Source organism: Mobula birostris, chromosome 15 (genome assembly GCF_030028105.1).
Source record: "Mobula birostris isolate sMobBir1 chromosome 15, sMobBir1.hap1, whole genome shotgun sequence".
Classification (NCBI taxonomy): Eukaryota; Metazoa; Chordata; class Chondrichthyes; order Myliobatiformes; family Myliobatidae; genus Mobula; species Mobula birostris.
Window position 1 is genome coordinate 65,683,441 of NC_092384.1, and position 21,531 is coordinate 65,704,971.

The 21,531-nt window shown below is 44.0% G+C and overlaps 1 protein-coding gene across 1 annotated transcript; it reads left to right on the plus strand.

Annotated features, from left to right (window-relative positions):
* The first annotated feature begins 9,838 nt into the window (after positions 1–9,838).
* Positions 9,839–21,079, plus strand: LOC140210197 (CBY1-interacting BAR domain-containing protein 2-like). The gene is made up of 4 exons (XM_072279075.1): positions 9,839–9,921; positions 14,675–14,909; positions 19,968–20,036; positions 20,966–21,079. Exons 1-4 carry the CDS (start codon positions 9,905–9,907, stop codon positions 21,077–21,079), a joined length of 435 nt encoding a protein of 144 aa, XP_072135176.1. The 5' UTR covers positions 9,839–9,904.
* Positions 21,080–21,531: the final 452 nt, after the last annotated feature.

Sequence of the window (21,531 nt, forward strand, 5' to 3'; positions counted from 1 at the left end):
TTACAGCGGGACATTGATAGGATGCAAAACTGGGTTGAGAAGTGGTAGATGGAGTTCAACCCAGATAAGTGTGAAATGGTTCATTTTGGTAGTCAAATATGATGGCAGAATATAGTATTAATGGTAAGACTCTTGGCAGTGTGGAGGATCAGAGGGATCTTGTGGTCCGAGTCCATAGGATGCTCAAAGCAGCTGCGCAGGATGACTCTGTGGTTAAGAAGGCGTACGGTGTATTGGCCTTCATCAATTGTGGAATTGAATTTAGAGAGCTGAGAGGTAATGTTGCAGCTATATAGGACCCTGGCCAGACCCCACCCAGACCTCACTTGGAGTACTAGGCTCAGTTCTGGTTGCCTCACTACAGGAAGGATGTGGAAGCCATAGAAAGGGTGCAGAGGAGATTTACAAGGATGTTGCCTGGATTGGGGAGCATGTCTTATGAGAATAGGTTGAGTGAACTCGGCCTTTTCTCCTTGGAGCGGCAGAGGATGAGAGGTGACCTGATAGAGGTGTATAAGATGATGAGAGGCATTGATCGTGTGAATAGTCAGAGGCTTTTTCCCAGGGTTGAAATGGTTGCCACAAGAGGACACAGGTTTAAGGTGCTGAGGAGTAAGTACAGAGGAGATGTCAGGGTTAAGGTTTTTACTCAGAGAGTGGTGAGAGTGTGAAATGGGCTGCTGGCAACAATGGTGGAGGCAGATACGATAGGGTCTTTTAAGAGACATTTAGATAGGTACATGGAGCCTAGTAAAACAGAGGGCTATAGGTAAGCCTAGTAATTTCTAAGGTAGGGACATGTTCGGCATAACTTTGTAGGCCGAGGGGCCTGTATTGTGCTGTAGCTTTTCTATGTTTCTATGCTGCCTGGCCTGCTGAGTTCCTCCAGCATTTTGTGTGTGTTGCTTGCATTTCACTGTATGTCTCAATGGACATGTAACAATTATAGCTCGTCAGCTGTGGTTGCCGTTCGCCTTGGAAAAGGGAAACCCTGATCTCAAATTTCCACTGCCTTACGGTTATACTCACTCGTGGGGAAGTGTTCAGGAGTAAACCCCGAGGAAACATCCGGAGCTGAAGCCCCTAAGGCAGCCTTATGTTAAGTTCAACGCTGACTGACAACTACTGTGATGCTGTTGTATCAGTCTTTGCCATTCCTTTGGATTCATCAGCTGAGCGGAGAGGGGGAGCCTGTTACATGGGCAACAGCTTGTTCCCCATATCGTGCCGCCACGCTTGTGTACTGGCTGGTGTGCGACGTAGACAGCTGGATGCAACATCCATGTTGACCCCAACCAACAGGGGGTCTCACACGTGACAAAAAAGCTAATCTTTAATCTTAAGCTTTAACATTTCCTATCAACGTCCCTGTGCAAGTACCTGTCAAATGTTGTTAATGTACCTCCTCAGCCACTTCCTCTGTGGCTCAATCCACATGTTGACCAGTCTCTGGGTGAAAAATTGTCTCTCAGGTTCCTATTAAATCTCTCCCCTCTCACCTTAAACCTAAACCCCATGATTCTTGATTCCCCAATCCTGGGAACAAGTCTGTGCACACTCACCCTATCTATGCCCCTCACAAGCCTGATATGATCACTGCTCATTCTCCTGTCCTCCAATGAAAAATGTATCAACTTGCTCAACCTCTCTCCATAACTCAGTCCTTCCACAGTGCACAGAGATATTAAGTTCACAGCTTAAAAAGAGATGAGATACAGGCCTGGAGGAGATTGCACAGGTAGACAGAGCTGAAGCCATGGAGAACTAAGAAAATGGTGGCAAAAGGAAGATTTCATGATTGTTTAACGGAGCTGTTAATGGTCAATGAATACAGCCGTGGTGAATGTGGAGAGGTAAGGGCAGAAGAGAGTTGGTTTAGCTCAAATTTACTTAGAATAAAATGCAGGAGCTTATTGAAAATTGGCAAAGACTTGATTTAACAGACACATGGATGAAGCTCCTGCAGGGAAGAACAACAATTTTGGGAAAAGTTACAAGAAGGAGAACGGGTGATCTTAATGCTGGGTGCACTGGGTGCAGATATGAGATCCAAAACTCACCTTATAATTAAAGGTGACATTGAGAACATGAGCAGTTTTCTTCCCCTCCCTGACCAGGGTCCGTCTGACCATCACTCCAACACTTAACTTCTGGAGTCTTCTATTTCCTCCCCAAACTGGTTCCACCTGCCTAACGTCCCTCACCTTCCTAACTGATCAGGTTCAAGCTTCTGGTACTTGCTGTTATTTCCACTAATCACCTTCCAGCTTCTCTCTCAACTTTCAGCCCCCTCTCCCTCACCTAGCTGCATCCACCCAATGTTTTCTCTCTCTTTCCTTACCTACCTAACGTCAGCCAATGTCTCCCAACTCCACCACTCCCCCCACTGCCATCCTGGCTCTATCCTGCTGTCAGTTCCTCCCCCCTCCCCTGGTTACACCTATCACACCTGCCTCATGGCTCCTTCTCACCTACCTATACTGACCATTGACCTTCTACACCCTCACTCCGAATGCACATTGACCATCCCTCTGCCTCTGAAGACGCTGCTTGCCCTGCTGAATTCCTCTTGCAGTTTATTTGTCCAAGGTCATAAACTGTCTGGTTTAATGCACAATAATTGCCAAGGAGTGGGATAGAGCCAATTGTTTAGGAATGGGGTGATTACTGTGACAGAAGGCAAAGCAATCTTCATTTCCAATTTATGGCAATAGGATCAACACACAAGATACTGGAGGAACTCAACAGGCCAGGCAGCACCTCTTTATAGATGTTGAGCCACTGAGACCCTCTAACATTTTGTGTGTCGCTTCTGTTTTTAGCACCTGTACTCCATTGTGTCTCCACATTGCTGGAAAAACAATCTGATAGACTGAAGGTAATGAAAGGATCTGCAATGGGCTGCTGAGATGGAGCTGTGTGTTCAGGTGTGACTGCTAATGATACAGAGTAGGCTGAGGTAGACGGTAGATCAATGAGGCAAGCATGTAGGAGTGTGAAAAGAAGCCACTCGAGAAGAATCTCTGCCTTTGGTTGCCTGATAAGTATCAGCCATTTTCATTTGGCCAGGATAATCCTGAGTTTAGAAGATCCAGAACTAACACACGCCACAAGACACCAGGGTTCCTTTTTTATCTGAACTGTTGCTCATTGTCAGCTCACTGGGTTCACTGCTGACCCCTGGGGGCTATTCACTTACCTGCAGCTACTCTTCCCTTCTCAGTTTGTGTCCAGAGTTGACTCCATGAATTACGTGGGCTCTCCATAGAGACCAATTCCATCAAGTGGTTGGAGCCAAAATAACGCAACCACCAGCAAGAAATGGAAAAATGGGTGACAACCAGCGAATTGACAAATCCTGGTTTATTCAGAACCGCCATACTCTTCAAACTGTGAATATCTCTGACATTCCCAAATGGATGAAAGCAAAGTGGAGGCTAAGGGAAAGGGAAAAGTTAGAACGATCTTAGAGTAGGTTAAAAGCACAATATCATGGACCAAAGAGCCTGTAATGTTCTATGTTCAAAAGCTATTCAAAAGCAGTTTATTTGGTGGATATCAAGTGGAGATTGGAAAGTTCGGGAGGAGAACACTGATGACTGGATGATACAGAAGGACTGACCAGGTGGTCTCTCAGTGAAGGCACAATCAATGCTCAAGTTACCAACACTGGAGAATTCAGAAGTTAATTGCATGGACATCGTTATAAGCGACTGATAGAATATTCATAAGAATATAAGAAACAGAAACAGGAGGAGACCAGTTGGCCTCTTATACTTGTTCTGTTATTGAATAAGGCTGATCTTTTACCTCGGTGCCATTTTATTCTCTAGCCCCATATCCCAAAACACCTGTAATATTTTATCAAAGACATCAATATTTTCACTTTCCTACCTTTTGATCATTTTAATTAATTCTGCAAATATTAGAAGTAAGCTCAGATTGTGCTAATCTGGAAAAAGGTGACTGGATGCAGTTAGCCACATAAAGATATCTCCAGGTATCAGGCCAGCCTGAGGTTGCAACACAGCTTAAGGTACACAATCTGTATTACTTGGCCTTTTAAATCACTGCACAGTGACTTATCCAAAGATTTTTCTCAATAATAATGAAAATGGGAGCCATAAAAGAGGACTTAGATGTCAAGGAAATTAATGCCAGTGTTATTTTTATATGTTTAAAAAGGAGCCAAGAACTGACAATAAATATTTTGCAGTGTTTAATTCATGAAGACTTGGTCTAGTTGGAATTGCACAGACCCCCGTTGGGACGGAGCAGTGTGAATTACAAAGGCCCATTGCACAAATCTCTGCCAAGGCGGAGTTATAGAGATAGGATACGGGTCTTCACTAGGGAGTGAAGGTTAAGGGAATGCAACAATCGAAGTTGTCACTCCACTGAGTGATCCCCAAATGATGTGCGAACAGATTTAAACTGGTTCAGTCTTAGTTGGAACAATTTCTACAAAAGAAAGCCAAGAATGTTAAAATTCTTATGGCAGAGGAGCTGGTCTTATGGTCTTACGGCCTTATGGATATTTGTCCCATTGATGCTATAATGACCCGAACATCCCATTTTTTCCCCACGACCCTGAAGTTGAGAGTAAATGGAAGTAGGCAGTTTAAATGATTTTGGTATGGACTAGACTGGCTGAGGGGGACTGTTTCTGTGCTGTACTTATCTATGATTATAAGATATTTTCTTTCAAATAACTATCTTGCTCCCTCCTTAAGCCATCAATTAGGTCTATCTCTGCCACAGTTATAGCCGGTGGTTAGTGGTATCAGCAACAGACTTTGAGGCAAGTGGTTCCGAATTCAGATCTGGCCAGTTCCTTACACGCTTTCCATCTGTGCTGGGTTGAGTGTCGAGCTAGCAACTCAGCCTCGTAAAAAAACAACCAAATGCTACGGAAATGGCAAAAAATGCCACAAGGTGCAAAAAGAAACCACAATTAGCAAAATGAGTTTTCCTCCTTTTGTTGTTAGCCCATGTTTTTTTTGCCTTGTCCTTCAAGCACAAGATCAGCTTACTTGTAATGACCATTTTTAAACAAGTCACAATACCTCTTAAATGATTCTGTCCACAATTCATTGCAGCTACCACAACCTTGGAATGTCTGAAAATACCCTACTACTAATTCTAATGCTATAATGACCCCAGCATCCCATTCTTTCCCCATGACCCTGAAGTTGAGAGTAAATGGGAGTAGGCAGTTTAAATGCACATTGGGTGTTCGATGGTCTTTTTTATGGACTCTTTTGGGTTTCTTTGTTTCTTGCTGGCTGGTTTAGAGACAAAGCTCAAGGTTGTACTTTATACTTTATACTTTATTGTCGCCAAACAATTGGTACTAGAACGTACAATCATCACAGCGATATTTGATTCTGCGCTTCACACTCCCTGGATTACAGATATTAAATATTAAAAATATTAAAAATAGTTAAAATTAGTAAATATTAAAAATTTAAATTGTAAATCATAAACAGAAAATAGAAAAATGGGAAGTAAGGTAGTGCAAAAAAACCGAGAGGCAGGTCTGGATATTTGGAGGGTACGGCCCAGATCTGGGTCAGGATCCGTTCAGCAGTCTTATACTTTGATAATAATGTACTTTGAACTTTGAACAAATACTTCTGACGCTGGAAATCTCAAATAATAGCAGAAAGCACTTAAAACACCAAGAAAGTCAAGAATATCAGTAGCTAGAGCAAATTTTCTGATGCAAGAAAACTGACCTGAAATATTAACTCTGTTTCTGTTGATACAGATGTGCCTGGCTTGTTGAGTGTTTCCAACATTTTGTTTTTATTTCAGATTTATGTCGCCTGCAGAATTTTATTGCCTTTTGAGTGCTATGTATTTCTCTTTCAAAAATGCCAGTCTCGAAGAAACTCTGTGCTTCTTTCCAATGAAAAGTGTTTGTCTTGTTGAGCTTCCATGATTTCTGTTTCCATCTCACAAAAGTGGAGAGAAATTGCTCATAACTGTAAGAATAATAGGGTTATAGTAGTGGGAGATTTTGATTTCCTCGGTATTGGCTGGGCCATGAAGAGTGTTTAGGGGCTGGACAGGGTAGAATTCTGAAATGTGTTCCAGGAAAGTTTTTCTAAGTCCTACTCAGGACAGTCTGATACTGGCCCTCCTCCTAGGGCACATCAAACTCTCCATCCCGGAGTTATTTCCATGGGCCTCCTTTTTGAGCCCTCTCCTTTTGCCCATTTTTTCTTGGTTGAGGGTGGCTGGGGCTGTGGAACTTCAGCATTGCAACCTGGTCCTCTTGAGGTGATTGCTGGCATTGCATTTGCCTTCCTCACTATTAACTCAACCTGCAGGTTGGCCTTTGTGGGGTGCTGCACAGGGACTCCCAGGTTCCTCTGCACGTCAGATTTTTGAATTTTCTTTCCACTTAGAGGGAGGTAGACCTGTTTGTTTCTTCTGCCAGGGTGCAGGGCCGTGCACTTCCCGACACTGTATTTCCATCTGCCATTTAGAAGGATGAGGGGGATCTCATTGAAACCTATCGAATACTAAAAGCCCTAGAGAGAGTGGATGTGGAGAGGATGTTTTCTATAGTGGGGGAGTCTAGTGCCAGAGGGCACAGCCTCAGAATAGAAAGACACCCACTTGGAAGGGAGATGAGGAGGAATTTCTTTCGCCGAAGGATGGCAAATCTGTGGAATTTGTTGCCACAGGCACCTGTGGAGGCCAAGTCAGTCACTGAGAATATTTAAAGTAGAGATTGATAGGCTCTTGATTAGTCAGGACATGAAAGGTGATGGGAAGAAGGCAAGAGATTGGGGTTGAGAGAGAAAGTGATGAAACAGCAAAGCAGACTCGATGGGCCAAATGGCCTAATTCTGCTCCGATCCCTTTTGGTCTTGTTAAGGAAGGAGGCAGGGCTAGCAACTGAAGTGGTAGTCAGGGAGCATTTTGCTCGAGTGACCATAGTTCTACTGGCTTAAAGAAAGTGGTGGAAAAGGAAAGGGTAGGTCCACAGATTAGGCTCCTAAACTGCAGCAGGGCTAATTTTGGGGGAATTGGACATAATCTTGCAGAGGTCCATTGGGTGACCTTGTCTGAAGGAAAAGGAATGAGTGACAAGTAGGAGGCTTTTAAGAGTATGATATCAATTGTCTAGGAGCAGCACGTTCCTGTTAGGGTGAAGAATAAACCTGGCAAGCTTAAGGAGTCGTGGCTGACAAGAGATATTGAGACTCTGGTCAAGAAAAAGAAGGAAGCATACTTTGGGTTTAGGAAGCCAGGAAAGAGTGAATCCCTTGATTGCGAAAAAAAATAAATTGCTCTGAAGAGGGAAATCAGGAGGACAGAGAGTGCCTATGAGAAGGATCTAGCAGATAAGTTTAAGGAAAATCCCAAAGGATTTTATGGCTATATTAAGAGTAAAAGGATGGATAGGGAGGGTCTGTCCCTTTAGAGATCAGGAGTTCGTATGTCTTGAGGTTCTGGAGATGATTAGGATTTTTAATAAATATTTCTCCCCAGTGTTTTGGACAACATTCATATTACCAGGGAGAAAGTATATGCAACCTTACCGTGCATTGAGGTACATAAATCCCCAGGACCTGACTGAGTGCAGCCGGGATGCTCTCGGAGGCTAGAGAGGAAATTGCACAGACCCTTGCAAAGGTATTTGCTACATTACTTACCGGTGAAGTTCTCAAGGACCAGAAGGTGGCTAACGTTGCTCTGTTGTTTAAAAAAGAAAGCAGCGAACTGCAGGCCAGTCAGCCTGACATCAGTAGTGGGGAATGGAATTCTCAGGGACAGGGTCTACTGCACTTGGATAGACAAAGTCTGATTAGAAGTCAAGATGGCCTTGTTCATGGGAAATCATGCCTGACCAATACTGTAGTATTTTTGTTTGATAATACAGGAAAGGTAGATGACGATGGGGCTATGGATGTTGTGGATTTAGACCTTAGCAAGTACTTGGACATGATGTTGCTCGATAGGCTCATCTTGAAGGTTAGATCTCAGGGAGAGCTTGTACGATGGGCTCAAAATTGCCTCAGAGGTAGGAAACAGAGGGTGGCAGATGAAGGCTGCTTCTCGGAATGGAGGCTGGTGACAAGTGGTGTGCCGCAGGGGTCAGTGTTGGGACCCTTTGCTATTCATCATTTGTATAACTGATTTGGATGCAAATGCACAAGGCTTGAATTTGAATTTGAATTTATTTAAATCTTATATCCGCCACACAACGTGAGAGAGTAATAATCTTTGCATTATGACCCTGTTGCAATGTACAGACATGTGAATTTATAAGTCTAATGGATTGTAGAAAGAAGCTGTCCCGCAGCCTGTTGGTCCTGCTTTAATGCTGCGGTACCGTTTGCCAGACGGAAGCAGCTGAAACAGTTTATGATTGGGGTGACTGGTGGTCCCAATGATCTTCCAGGCCTTCTTTACACACCTGCTGCTGTAAATGTCCTCAGTGGAGGGAAGTTCACATCTACCACTCATGGCCCATTGCCCATACCACTCTCTGCAGTGCCCAGTGATCAGGGTTGGTGCAGTTCCCACACCAGGCAGTGATACAGCCAGTCAGGATGCTCTCAATGGTGCCCCTGTAGATGATTCTGAGGATCTGGGGTCTCAGGCCGGACTTCTTCAGTCGCCTGAGGTGGAAGAGATCAGTAAATTTGCAGACGACACAAAATTAAGAAATGGTGTTGATAGTGAAGAAAGAGATTATAGATCACACAGGGATTTGATCAGTTAGGGAAGTGGGCTGAGGAGTGGCAAGTGGATTTCACTACAGACGAGCATAAAGGAATGCACTTTGTAAAGTCAAACCAGCCTTGGACTTATACTGTGAATGGCAGGACACAGGGAAGTGTGGGATTTAGGTGTACAAGTGCAGAGTTCTCTGAAAATGGCATCACAAGCAGACAGGATGGCGAAAAACACACACACAAGATTCTGGAGGAACTCAGCAAGCCAGGCAACATCTAGGAAACAAGTACAGTCAACGTTTTGGGCCAAAACCTTTTGGCAGGAATGGAGGGAAAAAAAACTGAGGAGGGGAGAGAGAAACACCAGGTAATAGGTGAAACCTGAAAGGGGGGTGGGTTATGAAGTAAAAAGCTGGGAAGTAAATTGGTGAAAGAGACAGAAGGCCATGGAAGAAAGGGAGAGGGGGGTGGTGGGAGCACCAGAGGGAGGCGATGGGCAGGCAAGGAAATGTGAGAGAGGGAAAAGGGGATGGGGAATGGTGAAGGGTGGGGGGTATCACCTAAAAATGTATTTCACATGCTGGCCTTCATAAGTCAGAGTGCAGGAGTTGGGACTTGGTGTTGCAGTGTAATTATTTATTTATTTAGTGATACCGTGCAGACTAGGCCTTTCCAGCTCTTCAAGCCACATCTCCCCCAACAACCCGGTTTCATCCTAACCTAACCACAGGGTAATTTACAATGACCTTACTGTTATCTCTGTGGGAGGAAACCAGAGAACCACTGGTGAGGCAGCACTTGGGAGCACCAAGTTCAGTTTTGGCCACCTTGTTATAGGAAAGATGTGGTTAAACTGGGAAGAGTGCAAAGAATATTTAAGAGGACGTTGCCAAGACTGGCGGGCCTGAATTATAGGGAGAGGTTGACCAGGATTGATTTTCATTTATTAGAATATAGGAGAATATGATGCAGATTTATCTAAAAGTTTGAAATTATGAGATGGAGATAAGATGGATGATAACACCATAGTTCTTTGCTGCCACCTACTGACTGCTGAGAAAGCTCACGAACATAAAGATGACGCAAAGCTGTGATCTGTTTGCTGTCACTATAACAACCAGGGGCACCAATGTTCCAGCAAGGTTTTGCCTTCCGACCTGGACTCAGCTGCTGTAAAAACAAGGGAGGAATTTACCATTTCTGCACCAATGAATTCATTATCAAGGTAAGGTCAAGGAGCCTCTGAATCCACATCCAAAAAACATTGGCTGAGAAAAGAGAAAGAAAACTAAGATGAGAGTTAAAGTGCGCCTGTGTCAGTCATTGGTGAAAGATCATAATCCATGTAGTCCTTGGTATCCATGCTGAACCCAGAATGCAACCAGTTTAAGCAGAATTTACTTTAAAATCTCACGTCCAGGAATAAGTTGAATGAAATGCTGGAGGAACTGAGCAAGTCAGGCAACAGCCATGGTAGAGAATAAACAGTCAATGTTTTGGGCTGAGATCCTCCAAAACATCGACTGTTTATTCCCCTACAATATTTTGTGTGTGTTGCTCAAGATTTCCAGCATCTGCAGAATCTTTCAAGTGAAATGCCAGTCATGATGTTGTCTCTCAGAAGATCAAACTCAGCAAGTCAAGGCCTGATGTATCCTAGAATTTAATTGCTTGTGGTAGAGGGCCTACTTTCATGGAAACTCTCCATCCCTGTTCTCCGGAATGTGGAAAATGGGGATCTTTCACAACTGGGAAAGAAAACACAAAACAATGGTGTCTTACCTTAAAGGGCATTTGTTGGCAAGCCACAACACTGGCCAGTAGTTTATGCAGTGAACTCATTGTTAATCCCACATCACTGCTGTCATCAGCACCCATTCCTGCCCTGGGAAAAATGCTGCTTCGTGTCCTGCTGGAGCAATGTCAGAGGGCACTGAGGACCTTAAAGTTCTCCTGTGAATCTGCCTGCTCAGATCAATATCTTTTCTGTATCTATTTACTTACCTTTATCCTTCAATCCCCCTCTCCAGCTCTCTCTCCCTCTTCTCTCTCTCACACACAAACACATTCTCTCTCTCTCTTTCTTTCTCTCACCCCCTCTTGCATCTTCCCCCTCTCTCTTTGCCCCTTCTCTCCCCTTTCTTTCTCTTTCTCCCCTCTTTTCTCTCCCCACTCCCTTTCTCTCTCCCTCTCTCTTCTTTTTCTCCCTTTTGCTTCCTCTCTCTCATATACCCACACACATTCACTCTCTCACACACTCTCTCTTTTATCATGTGATTTCAAGTGGGCACCAAAATAACAACCAAAAATAATACCCAGGATATGAACAGGTGACAAGGACACCATGTCAATAGTTTCTGACCTCAGATTCTGGACTCCCTCACTCAGTGAAAAATCCTCTCCATGTCCACTCCATCCAGGCCTTTCCGTATCCAGTAGGTTTCAACCAGATAGCAAATAAATTGCTTCTGTGATGTCCGCACATTTGACGCACTTCCTAACTCACGCAAAATGCTATTCTCCATGCTCACGGCTCCTGTCCTAGCAAAGATGAAGAAGAATGATTGCTAATCCAATTGAAGTGTTTGAGGTCCTAAGGGGGCATAACATAATAGTTGTCGAGATGTTTCTACTAGTGAGAAAATCTCGGTCAACAGGGAAGTGCAAGGCCACAAGGAAACAAGAATGAACATTTTATAATGGGAGCATTTTGTAAGAAAGCAGGAGTAGGCCACTTGGCCCCTCAAACCTGGCCCACATCTCAACCCCTCTTGTATGCTGCTTTCCCCATAGCACTTTATTCCCTGATCTTTTAAAATTTTACCTTCCTCTTTGGTAGGGCGAATGCAAGGAGACAAAACCCTTAACTGTGCTACTGAGCAAAGAGATCTTGGGGTCCAATTTCATAGCCGCTTGAAAGTGGCCACATAGGATGATAGGGTGTTTAAGAAGGATTATGGAATGCTTGCTTTTACTAGTCGAGGCAAAGAGTTCAAAAGTCAAGAAGTTATGTTGCAACTTTATAAAACTCTGGTTAGGCCACATTTGGAGTGTTGCCCACATTTCTGCTCACCCTACTATAGGAAGGTTGCAGAAGAGGTTTTCCAGGATAATGCCTGGTTTAGGGGGCATGTTTTATCACGAGAGGTTAGACAAACTTGGGTTGTGTTCTGTGGATTCGCTGGAGGCTGAGGGGAGATCTGATAGTTTATACAACGTCACATACCAGAGGGCATGAATTGAAGTTGAGGGGGGTAATTTTTTTACTCAGAGAGTCATGGATGCCTGCATTCTTCTGTCTGGTATGGTGGTAAAGGCAAATACATCAGAGGCTTTTAAAAGACGTTTGAATAGGCACATGAACATGAGGAAGATGGAGGGATAGGGACATGGTGTAGGTAGGAGGGATGAGCTTTGGGAGCTTTTTAGATTGACTTTTTTAAGCTGGTTAAGCACATTGTTGGCTGAAGAGCCTGTTTCTGTGTGCTGTACCGTTCTATATTCTAATTGTCCTCAGTGATCCGGCCTCACAACATCTGAGGTTAGAGAATTCCAGAGATTTGTCTCCCTCAGTTCCAGTCTTAAATGACTGCCACTTAAAGACAACAGTTTGTTTTAAAGTTTTGTTTTAAAGATTAACTTTATTTGTCACACCGAAATCGAAACATTACAGTGAAATATACTATCTGCATTAAATCAAATCAGTGAGGTTGTGCTGGGGACAGTCCCCAAGTGTCACCATGCTTCTGGCACCAACGTAGCATGCCCACAACTCACTAACTCTAACCATACATCTTTGGTATGTGAGAGGAAACCAGAGGACCTGGAGGAAACCCACGGGGTCATGGGGAGAACATGCAAACTCCTTACGGACAGCGGTGGGAATTGAACCCTGAATGCTGGCATTGTGAGGTGCGACATTAGCCGCGACACTACATCACCACACTTACCTGTGCAGGTGAAGAGTATTCCACTGTCCAGACTGAACCAAACTGAGCCACAGTTGCAATATCTAACAGCAGAGGGCATGTGCCTAAAGTGCAAGGAGAAAAGGTTCAGAGGAGATGCACAGGACGAGTTCTTTTTTTAACAGAAAGGTGGGTGCCTGGGTTGGTGGTGGAGACAGATATGATGGAGACTCTCAGATAGACAACTGGCCTCTTGTGCTGGGACTGGAGAAGTTCACGTGAATGATCCTGGGAATTAAAAGTTTAATGTACGATGGGGTTTGGTGCCACTGGCAGAATCTGGCATTGTAAAGTGTTGCACCACTATGCCATCCTTGAAAACTGGTTTAATTCCCAGTAAAGCAATGTTGGGCCATTTGTTGGGTACGTTTGCTTCCTTCACAAACCTCTGTGGGATTCTTATTTGCCCAACACTATTCTGGGCTGGTGGTGTGTAGATATGTCTCCACCGGAGGAGGTGTAAGACATTCCTTCCTTCTACTAGCCTGCAGGTTACCCTTGGGCAAGGTGTAGCACCTGCTTAGCACCCCCTCCCCCCCCCCTATCAGGGACATGTGAAGCCATGGGAGCAGGTGGTGGACGGTTGTATGAGCTAGGGCATATCACATGTCCTGATTATGCGACCACTGCCGCCAAGTAGAAGATCTTAGTAGAGTATTGACAATGGCTGGGATCACCCATCTTATAAAGACACAGCCCAGAAGAAGGCAATAGCAAACAACTTCTGTAGAAAAATATGCCAAGAACAGTCATGGGAAGACCATGGTCATTCATGTCATAGGTCACGACGTGTAACAAACGGACAAACTGTTCCGCAGCATCAGAATTTTCCCCAAGGATACTACTGTACTTTCATTGCAACCAGCAGAGTTGGAGTTTCATGGAAGTTTTAGTGATAGGAAGTCAATAGAAAACCACCCACTTTCTCTGGACTCCACAGGGCTTCCAGTTTTCAGGAGTAAAAGGAAATTCTCAAGAGTTAACATTGTAGAAGTTCAAGACTTCAATATCTGTGTGCGACTCCGCAGATGTGGAGTTAAATGATAGCAGTTCTCAAAATTGCTCAGCTTTTGCGATGCCTCAGAAAGATGGCGACCATCATTAATCACTCCCATCTCCCAGGACAAGCTCTTTTGTTATTATTACCATCAGAGAGAAGATACAGGAGCCTGAAGACACATGCTCTACATTCTAGAAACAGCTTCTTCCCCTCCGCCATTGAACAGACAATGAACCAACCCATGAACACTACCTCACTATATTTGCTCTCTTTTGCACTACTTATTTATTATATACTGCATACTTATTATCGTAATTTATAGAATTTTTAATGTATTGCTCTGTACTGCTCCCGTAAAACGACGAATTTCATAACATACGTCAATGACATTATACCTGATTTTAATTCTGGAATATTCAGGTAATTCTGTTGAAGAAATGTTAATTGAAGAATAAATATTAGCCAGGACTTTGGAGCCAACTGTTTTTGTAGTAAAAACAAGGTAGGCTTGTTAACTAAATGGAAGAGTGGACATAACTTGGTGTGTGATTCCAGTTCCATCACAATGAATACACGAGGCCACCTGAAAGGTGAGTAGACAATGAAAAAGTGAAGGATTGTCCCAATCTGAAATTTACACTAATAGAGAGAGATGACGACTGCTATAAAGTTAGAAAGAAATCACTGTCTTTTCAGCCTGGCATAAGCACAGAAATGATTGGATCTGGCCCAATACAATTCCACTTACAATGTTGGAACTTGGCTGGTTTTCCATCCAGAGTTTTATTCATATACAGCTGATGTCTTCGTTTGCCTGGGTTTCTCACGGTAACATCAGAAATTACTGTCTGTTTTTTGAGATACAGTGCAGAACTTGCCCTTCCGGCCCTTTGAGCCACCAGCCCATTAACCCACTGATTCATCACAGGACAATTTACAATGACCAATTAACCTCTTCACCAGTATGTCTTTTGACTGCCCTCTTTTAATTTAATGTTTGTTTTGAAAAGGGATGCTCAGGTCAAGATCATGGAAGGAACGGTGGCCAATGCTGAGAAGTACCTTGGCCAGTTTTGCACGCTGCTGGCTTCTTACACCCGGAAGACAGCCAGACTGAGAGACAAAGTTGACCTCCTGATAAGACAGATCATGGACTTTGCAAACACAGAGAACCCAGAGATGCAAACGTGCCTTAAGGGCTTAGGAGAAGAGTTGTCCAAAGTTCAGGACTATCGTCAGGCACAGGTAAAAGTTCCCTTTCAAACAAAATTTATTTGATGATCCACAACTGCAATTATTTGTGGGGGCAAAGGAATATAGACACAAGAGAATATGAAGATGGTAAAAATCCAGAGCAACTTAAATCACAAAGAAAAGAAAATGTGCAGATGCTGGAAATCCGAGCAACACACACAAAAGGCTGGAGGAACTCAGCAGGCCAGGCAGCATCTACAGAAATGAGTACAGTCAACGTTTCAGGCCGAAATCCTTCGGCAGGACTGGAGAAAAAAAAGCTGAGGAATAGATTTAAAAGGTGGGGGAGGGGAGGATGAAACACCAGGCATTAGGTGAAACCTGGAGGGGGAGGGATGAAGTAAAGGGCTGGGAAGTTGATTGATGAAAGAGACAGAAGGCCATGGAAGAAAGAAAAGGGTAGAAGGAGCACCAGAGAGAGGCAATGGGCAGGCAAGGAGGTAAGGTATGAAAGGGAAAAGGGGATGGGAAATGGAGGGGGCGGGGGGGGAACTGGGAATATTAACAGAAGTTTGAGAAGTCGATGTTCATGCCACCAGGTTGGAGGCTACCCAAACGGAATATAAGGTGTTGTTGCTCCAACCTGAGTGTGGCCTCATCACAACAGTGGAGGAAGCCGTGGATGGACATAGCGGAACAGGAATAGGAAGTGGAATTAAAATGGGTGGTCCCGCTTGCTCTAGAGAACAGAGCGTAGATGCTTGGCGAAGCGGTCTCCCAATCTACATTGGGTGTCACCAATATACAGGAGACCACACCGGGAGCACTGGACACAGTGCATGACCCCAAAGTGTCGCCTCACTTGAAGGGACTGTTTGGGGCCCTGAATGGTAGTGAGGGAGGAGGCGTAGGGTCAGGTGTAGCACTTGTTCCACTTGCAAGGATAAGTATCAGGAGGGAGATCAGTGGGGAAGGATGAATAGACACGGGAGTCACATAGGGAGAGTTCCCTGGAGAAAATAGAAAAGTGGTAGGGAGGGAAAGATGTGTTTGGTGATGAGATCCCGTTGGAGCTGGCAGAAGTTTCGGAAAATTATGTGCTGGACGTGGAGGCTGGTGGGGTGGTAGGCGAGGACAAGAGGAACCCTACCCCTGGTAGGATAGCGGGAGGATGGGGTAAGAGCAGATGTGCGTGAAATGGAAAAGATGCAGTTGAGGGCAGCATCAATGGTGGAGGAAGGGGAAGCTCTTACTTTGAAAAAGGAGGACGACTCCTTCATTCAAGAATGAAAAGCCTCATCTTGAGAGCAGATGCAGTAGAGATGGAAGAATTGAGAAAAGGGCATGGCGTTTTTACAAGTAGCAGGGTGGGACGAGATGTAGTTCCAGGTAGCTGTGAGAGTCTGTGGGCTTGTAATTGACATTGATGGATAATCTGTCTCCAGACATTGAGACAGAGAGATCAAGGAAGGGGAAGGAGGTGTCAGAAATGGAACAGGTAAATTTGAGGGCAGGGTGGAAGCTGGAGGCAAAGTAGATGAAGTTGACGAGTTCAGCACGGGTGCAGGAAGCAACACCAAAGCAGTCGTCGATGTAACGTAGGAAAAGTGCGGGACAGTCACGAGTGTAGGCTTGGAACATAGACTGTTCCACATAGCCGACAAAAAGGCAGGCACAGCTGAGACCCATGCGAGTGCTCATGGCTACACCTTTTGTTTGAAGGAAGTGGGAGGTGCCAAAGGAGAACCTTATTCACCAATGTCTATTCTCACTGTCTGTCTCTGGAGACAGCATATCTACTGATGTCTTTTACCTTGCCGAGGCCCAGTGCCAACTCTCAGACACCTCCTCTTAACCCTCGAACAGGACCCCACTAAGGAACACCAGGCCATTGTCGCCCACACTATCTCCCAACCACCGCCACCAATCTCATAGTTCCCTCACCCGCACTGCCCGTTTCTACCTCCTACCCAAGATTTACAAACCCACCTGTCCAGGTAGACCCATTGTTTCATCTTGTTCCTGCCCCACTGAACTCATACCAGGATACCTCAACTCTGTTTTATCCCCCTAGTTCAGTCCCTTCCTACCTACATCTGTGACACTTCACACACTCTTGATCTTTTCAAGGATTTCAAGTTCCCTGGCCCCCATCATCTTATTTTTAGTATTGATGTCCAGTCCCTATACACCTCCATCCCCCACTAGGAAGGTCTCAAAGCTCTCCCTTTCTTTCTGGACACCAGACCTAACCAGTTCCCTTCCACCACCACTTTCCTCCTTGGAGAAACAACACCTTATATTCTATTTGGGTAGCCTCCAACCTGATGGCATGAACGTCAATTTCTCAAACTTTCGGTAATGCCCCCTTCTGAATTTCCCATCCCCTTTCCCTCTCTCACCTTATCTCCATGCCCACCCATCGCCTCCCTCTGGTGCTCCTTCCCCCTTTTGCTTTCTTCCACGGCCTTCTGTCTCTTTCGCCAATCAGTTTCCCAGCCCCTTAATTCATCCCTCCCCCTCCAGGTTTCACCTATCACCTGGTGGGTCTATCTCCCCTCCCCCTACCTTTTAAATCTACTCAGCTTTTTTCTCTCCAGTCCTGTCAAAGGGGTTTGGCCCAAAACATCGACTGTACTTTTTTCCATAGATGCTCCAGCATTTTGTGTGTGTCAGTAGCGTGGCTAAAGGTCATCTCAAGAAGGTCACATACCTCTGTGATATCAGTCTTGTGAACATCGCACATCACCCAATCTGATGCGTCTAAAGACTTCGTGTGCATAATGTCTTCACCAATAGAAATTTAGATACCCATTGCCCTTGCAGTTCTCGACCTTCTCTCAATAGGTTTCTATGCCTTTCTCAAAGCTCCAGTAATACCAGTAATTTTACTACTGAGGAGCCCTACCAATTGCATGAGGAGCTCAGTAGCTAAATGCTGGGACATCAATCCAATCAGTTATAACCAGCATCATAAAATTGGGAAATAACTCCAATAATGCCAACAGTGTTACTACTGAGACACCAGTTGCATGAGGAGCTCAGGAGCTACTGTGGGGTGGCACTGTAGAGTAGTGGTTAGCACAACGCTTTACAATACAGGCAACCCCGGTTCAATTCCCACCACTGCCTGGAATGAGTTTGTACTTTTTCTCCATGACCATGTGGGTTTCCTCCAGGTGCTCTGATTTCCTCCCACAGTCGAAAGACAAACCGGATAGAAGATTAATTGGTCATTGTAAATTGTCCCGTGATTAGGCTCGGGTAAAATTGGGGTTTGCTGGGCAGTGTGGCTCAGAGGGCCAGAAGGGCCTGTTCTGCATTGTGTACATACAGTGGCATGTAAACGTTTGGGCACCCCGGTCAAAATTTCTGTTACTGTGAATAGCTAAGCAAGTAAAAGATGACCTGATCTGATCTCCAAAGGGCATAAAGTTAAAGATGACACATTTTTTTAATATTTTAAGAAAATATTTCCATCTTTTACAGTTTCAAAATAACAAATAAGGAAAAGGGCCCAAAGCAAAAGTTTGGGCACCCTGCATGGTCAGTACATAGCAACACCCCCTTTGGCAAGTATCACAGCTTGTTCACACTTTTTGTAGCCAGCTAAGAGTCTTTCAATTCTTGTTTGGGGGATTTTTGCCCATTCTTCCTTGCAAAAGGCATCTGGTTCTGTGAGATTCTTGGGCCGTCTTGCATGCACTGCTCTTTTGAGGGCTATCCACAGATTCTTGATGACGTTTAGGTCAGGGGACTGTGAGGCCCATGGCAAAACCTTCAGCTTGTGCCTCTTGAGGTAGTCCATTGTGGATTTTGAGGTGTGTTTAGGTTCATTATCCTGTTGTAGAAGCCATCCTCTTTTCATCTTCAGCTTTTTTACAGACAGTGTGATGTTTGCTTCCAGAATTTGCTGGTATTTAATTGAATTCATTCTTTCCTCTACCAGTAAATGTTCCCCGTGCCATTGGCTGCAACACAAGCCCAAAGCATGATCGATCCACCCCCGTGCTTAACAGTTGGAGAGGTGTTCTTTTCATGAAATTCTGCACCCTTTTTTCTCCAAATATACCTTTCCTCATTGCGGCCAAAACGTTCTATTTTAACTTCATCAGTCCACAGGACTTGTTTCCAAAATGCATCAGCCTTGTTCAGATGTTCCTTTGAATCTTTTGAATAGAACTTTTTGGCCGCAATGAGGAAAGGTATGTTTGGAGAAAAAAGGGTGCAGAATTTCATGAAAAGAACACCTCTCCAACTGTTAAGCACAGGAGTGGATCGATCATGCTTTGGGCTCATGTTACAGCCAGTGGCATGGGGAATACTGGTAGAGGGAAGAATGAATTCAATTAAATACCAGCAAGTTCTGGAAGCAAACATCACACTGTCTGTAAAAAAGCTGAAGATGAAAAGAGGATGGCTTCTACAACAGGATAATGATCCTAAACACACCTCAAAATCCACAATGAACTACCTCAAGAGGCACAAGCTGAAAGTTTTGCCATGGCCCTCACAGTCCCCTGACCAAAACATCATCGAAAATCTGTGGATAGACCTCAAAAGAGCAGTGCATGCAAGACGGCCCAAGAATCTCACAGAACTAGAAGCCTTTTGCAAGGAAGAATGGGCAAAAATCCCCCAAACAAGAATTGAAAGACTCTTCACTGGCTACAGAAAGCATTGACAAGCTGTGATACTTGCCAAAGGGGGTGTTATTAAGTACTGACCATGCAGGGTGCCCAAACTTTTGCATGTCACTGTATATATATATATATATATATATATATATATATATATATACACACACACAAATAAGTAAGTAACTAAGTAAATGCTGCAACAAAAAAAAGCTTCCTGTAAGTTATAATACGTGTCACAAACTTTGGAAGTTGTTTGAGCAGTATGCAGCCAATTCAGAGGCTGCTCAGTCAGGTAACCAAATCCCAACACCAGCTCCCTTTAAACTGTAAGAATGCAGCTACAGAGTGGTCCCGGTTCATTTCATATTTCTTGTTTAGTAACTTCTCAATTAGGCTTGTTGCAGTAATTTCTCAGCCAGAATGCCATTGGTCTAATTGCTTATTTGCCTTCCATTCTGAATTATTTTAGGTGGAGAGATTGGATGTTAAAGTCGTTGGACCACTCAAGGCTTATGGTCCCCTGACAAAATCCAAACGGGTATGTTATTTCCTGATTTGTATTACTGTACTCTTATCTAAGTAGATGCTGAGTTAAGGAAAATTTTCCCATTCAGACATAAAAGGCCATTCATAAGATGCATTTATATAGCACCTTTACTGCAGTAGAATAGAGTCAGAATCATAAAGTTATTCAACATCGGACAGGTCTTTTGGCACAGCATTATCATTGCCGACCAAGATGTCTATCTGAGCTAGTCCCAATTGCCAGCATTTGGCCCATATCCCTTTCGATCCTTTCCATCCAAAATAATTCCCATATCTTTGAAGTGGATAGCACAGCCGGACAAAGAAGAGAGGAATTAGATTGCCGTGCTGACACATTTAGCAGAGGGGAGACAGAATAAAGTCAACTGGCCTATGGATTGAATGGTCTGTTTCTGGGTCATGGAAGGGAGGATGTGTCAAGCAAGCTTGGGGGCAAGGGGTGCCACATGAAGTAAGCAAAATAAAGGGTTGTGTTAATCACTGTTAGAGTGAAAATACCTATTGAAGAATAGAGATCTCTGAAGCTCTGATGGAGAAAATCAAACCATCAGAGCAGAGCAGAGATGCAGAAAATGAAGAGGGTCTTTATACCACAAAGGACCCAACAATATAATCCAGGGAAGGAGCGGTCCAGATGAAGGGTTTCAACTCAAAACATCAACTGTCCATTTCCCTCCACGGATGCTGTCTGATCAGTTGAGTTCTTCCAGCATTTTTGCCGTTCATCCAGGGAATCGATGGGTTTCCAATAGATTCCCATGGGCTTCCCAAAATCACAAGGTTTATACAAATTAATGTTCTTAATACAATAAAAGGCTAAATTAACAAATTACAAGCTAGGTAGTTAATGTTTCTACATTTTAATGTGTTGAAGAAGTGCTAACCTCTCCTCTTTTCTTGTTACTTTTTAACCTAAATCAGGCTGATATCAAAAAATTCAACAGTGTCAGAAATCGTGAAATTAAAGAACTAGAGCTTCTGCAAAAGGTGAAACAAAAGAACCCCTCGGACAGGCAAGGAATTGTATCCTTTTGACATTCAAAAAATGATATAATCTTCATTCATTCAGCTGCTGAAATAATGATGAAATTCTTCACTTAATTCTGGGGCAATTGTTGGGCAGGGTCACCTTGGCTGGACCAAATCCCAAGGAAGCCTCACAGCAGTGTACCACCGAACACCAAGGATTCAAAGTACATTTATTATCAAACTATGCATGTAGTTTCCAACCCTGAGATTTGTCTTCCCACAGATAGCCACGAAACAAAAAAACACCATGGAACTCACTTAAAGAGAACATCAAACACCCAATGTGGAAAAGAAAATTAGCACAAATGGCAATATATGAGTGAAAAAGGTACAGAATATAAAACATCGAACCACAGACTCCTTGAAACAGTCTAGTAATGTTCAGTTCAATGATGTCTAAAATCATAGACAGACAGGTGTATAGAATTATGAGGGGCAAAGACAGGGTGAATACAGTC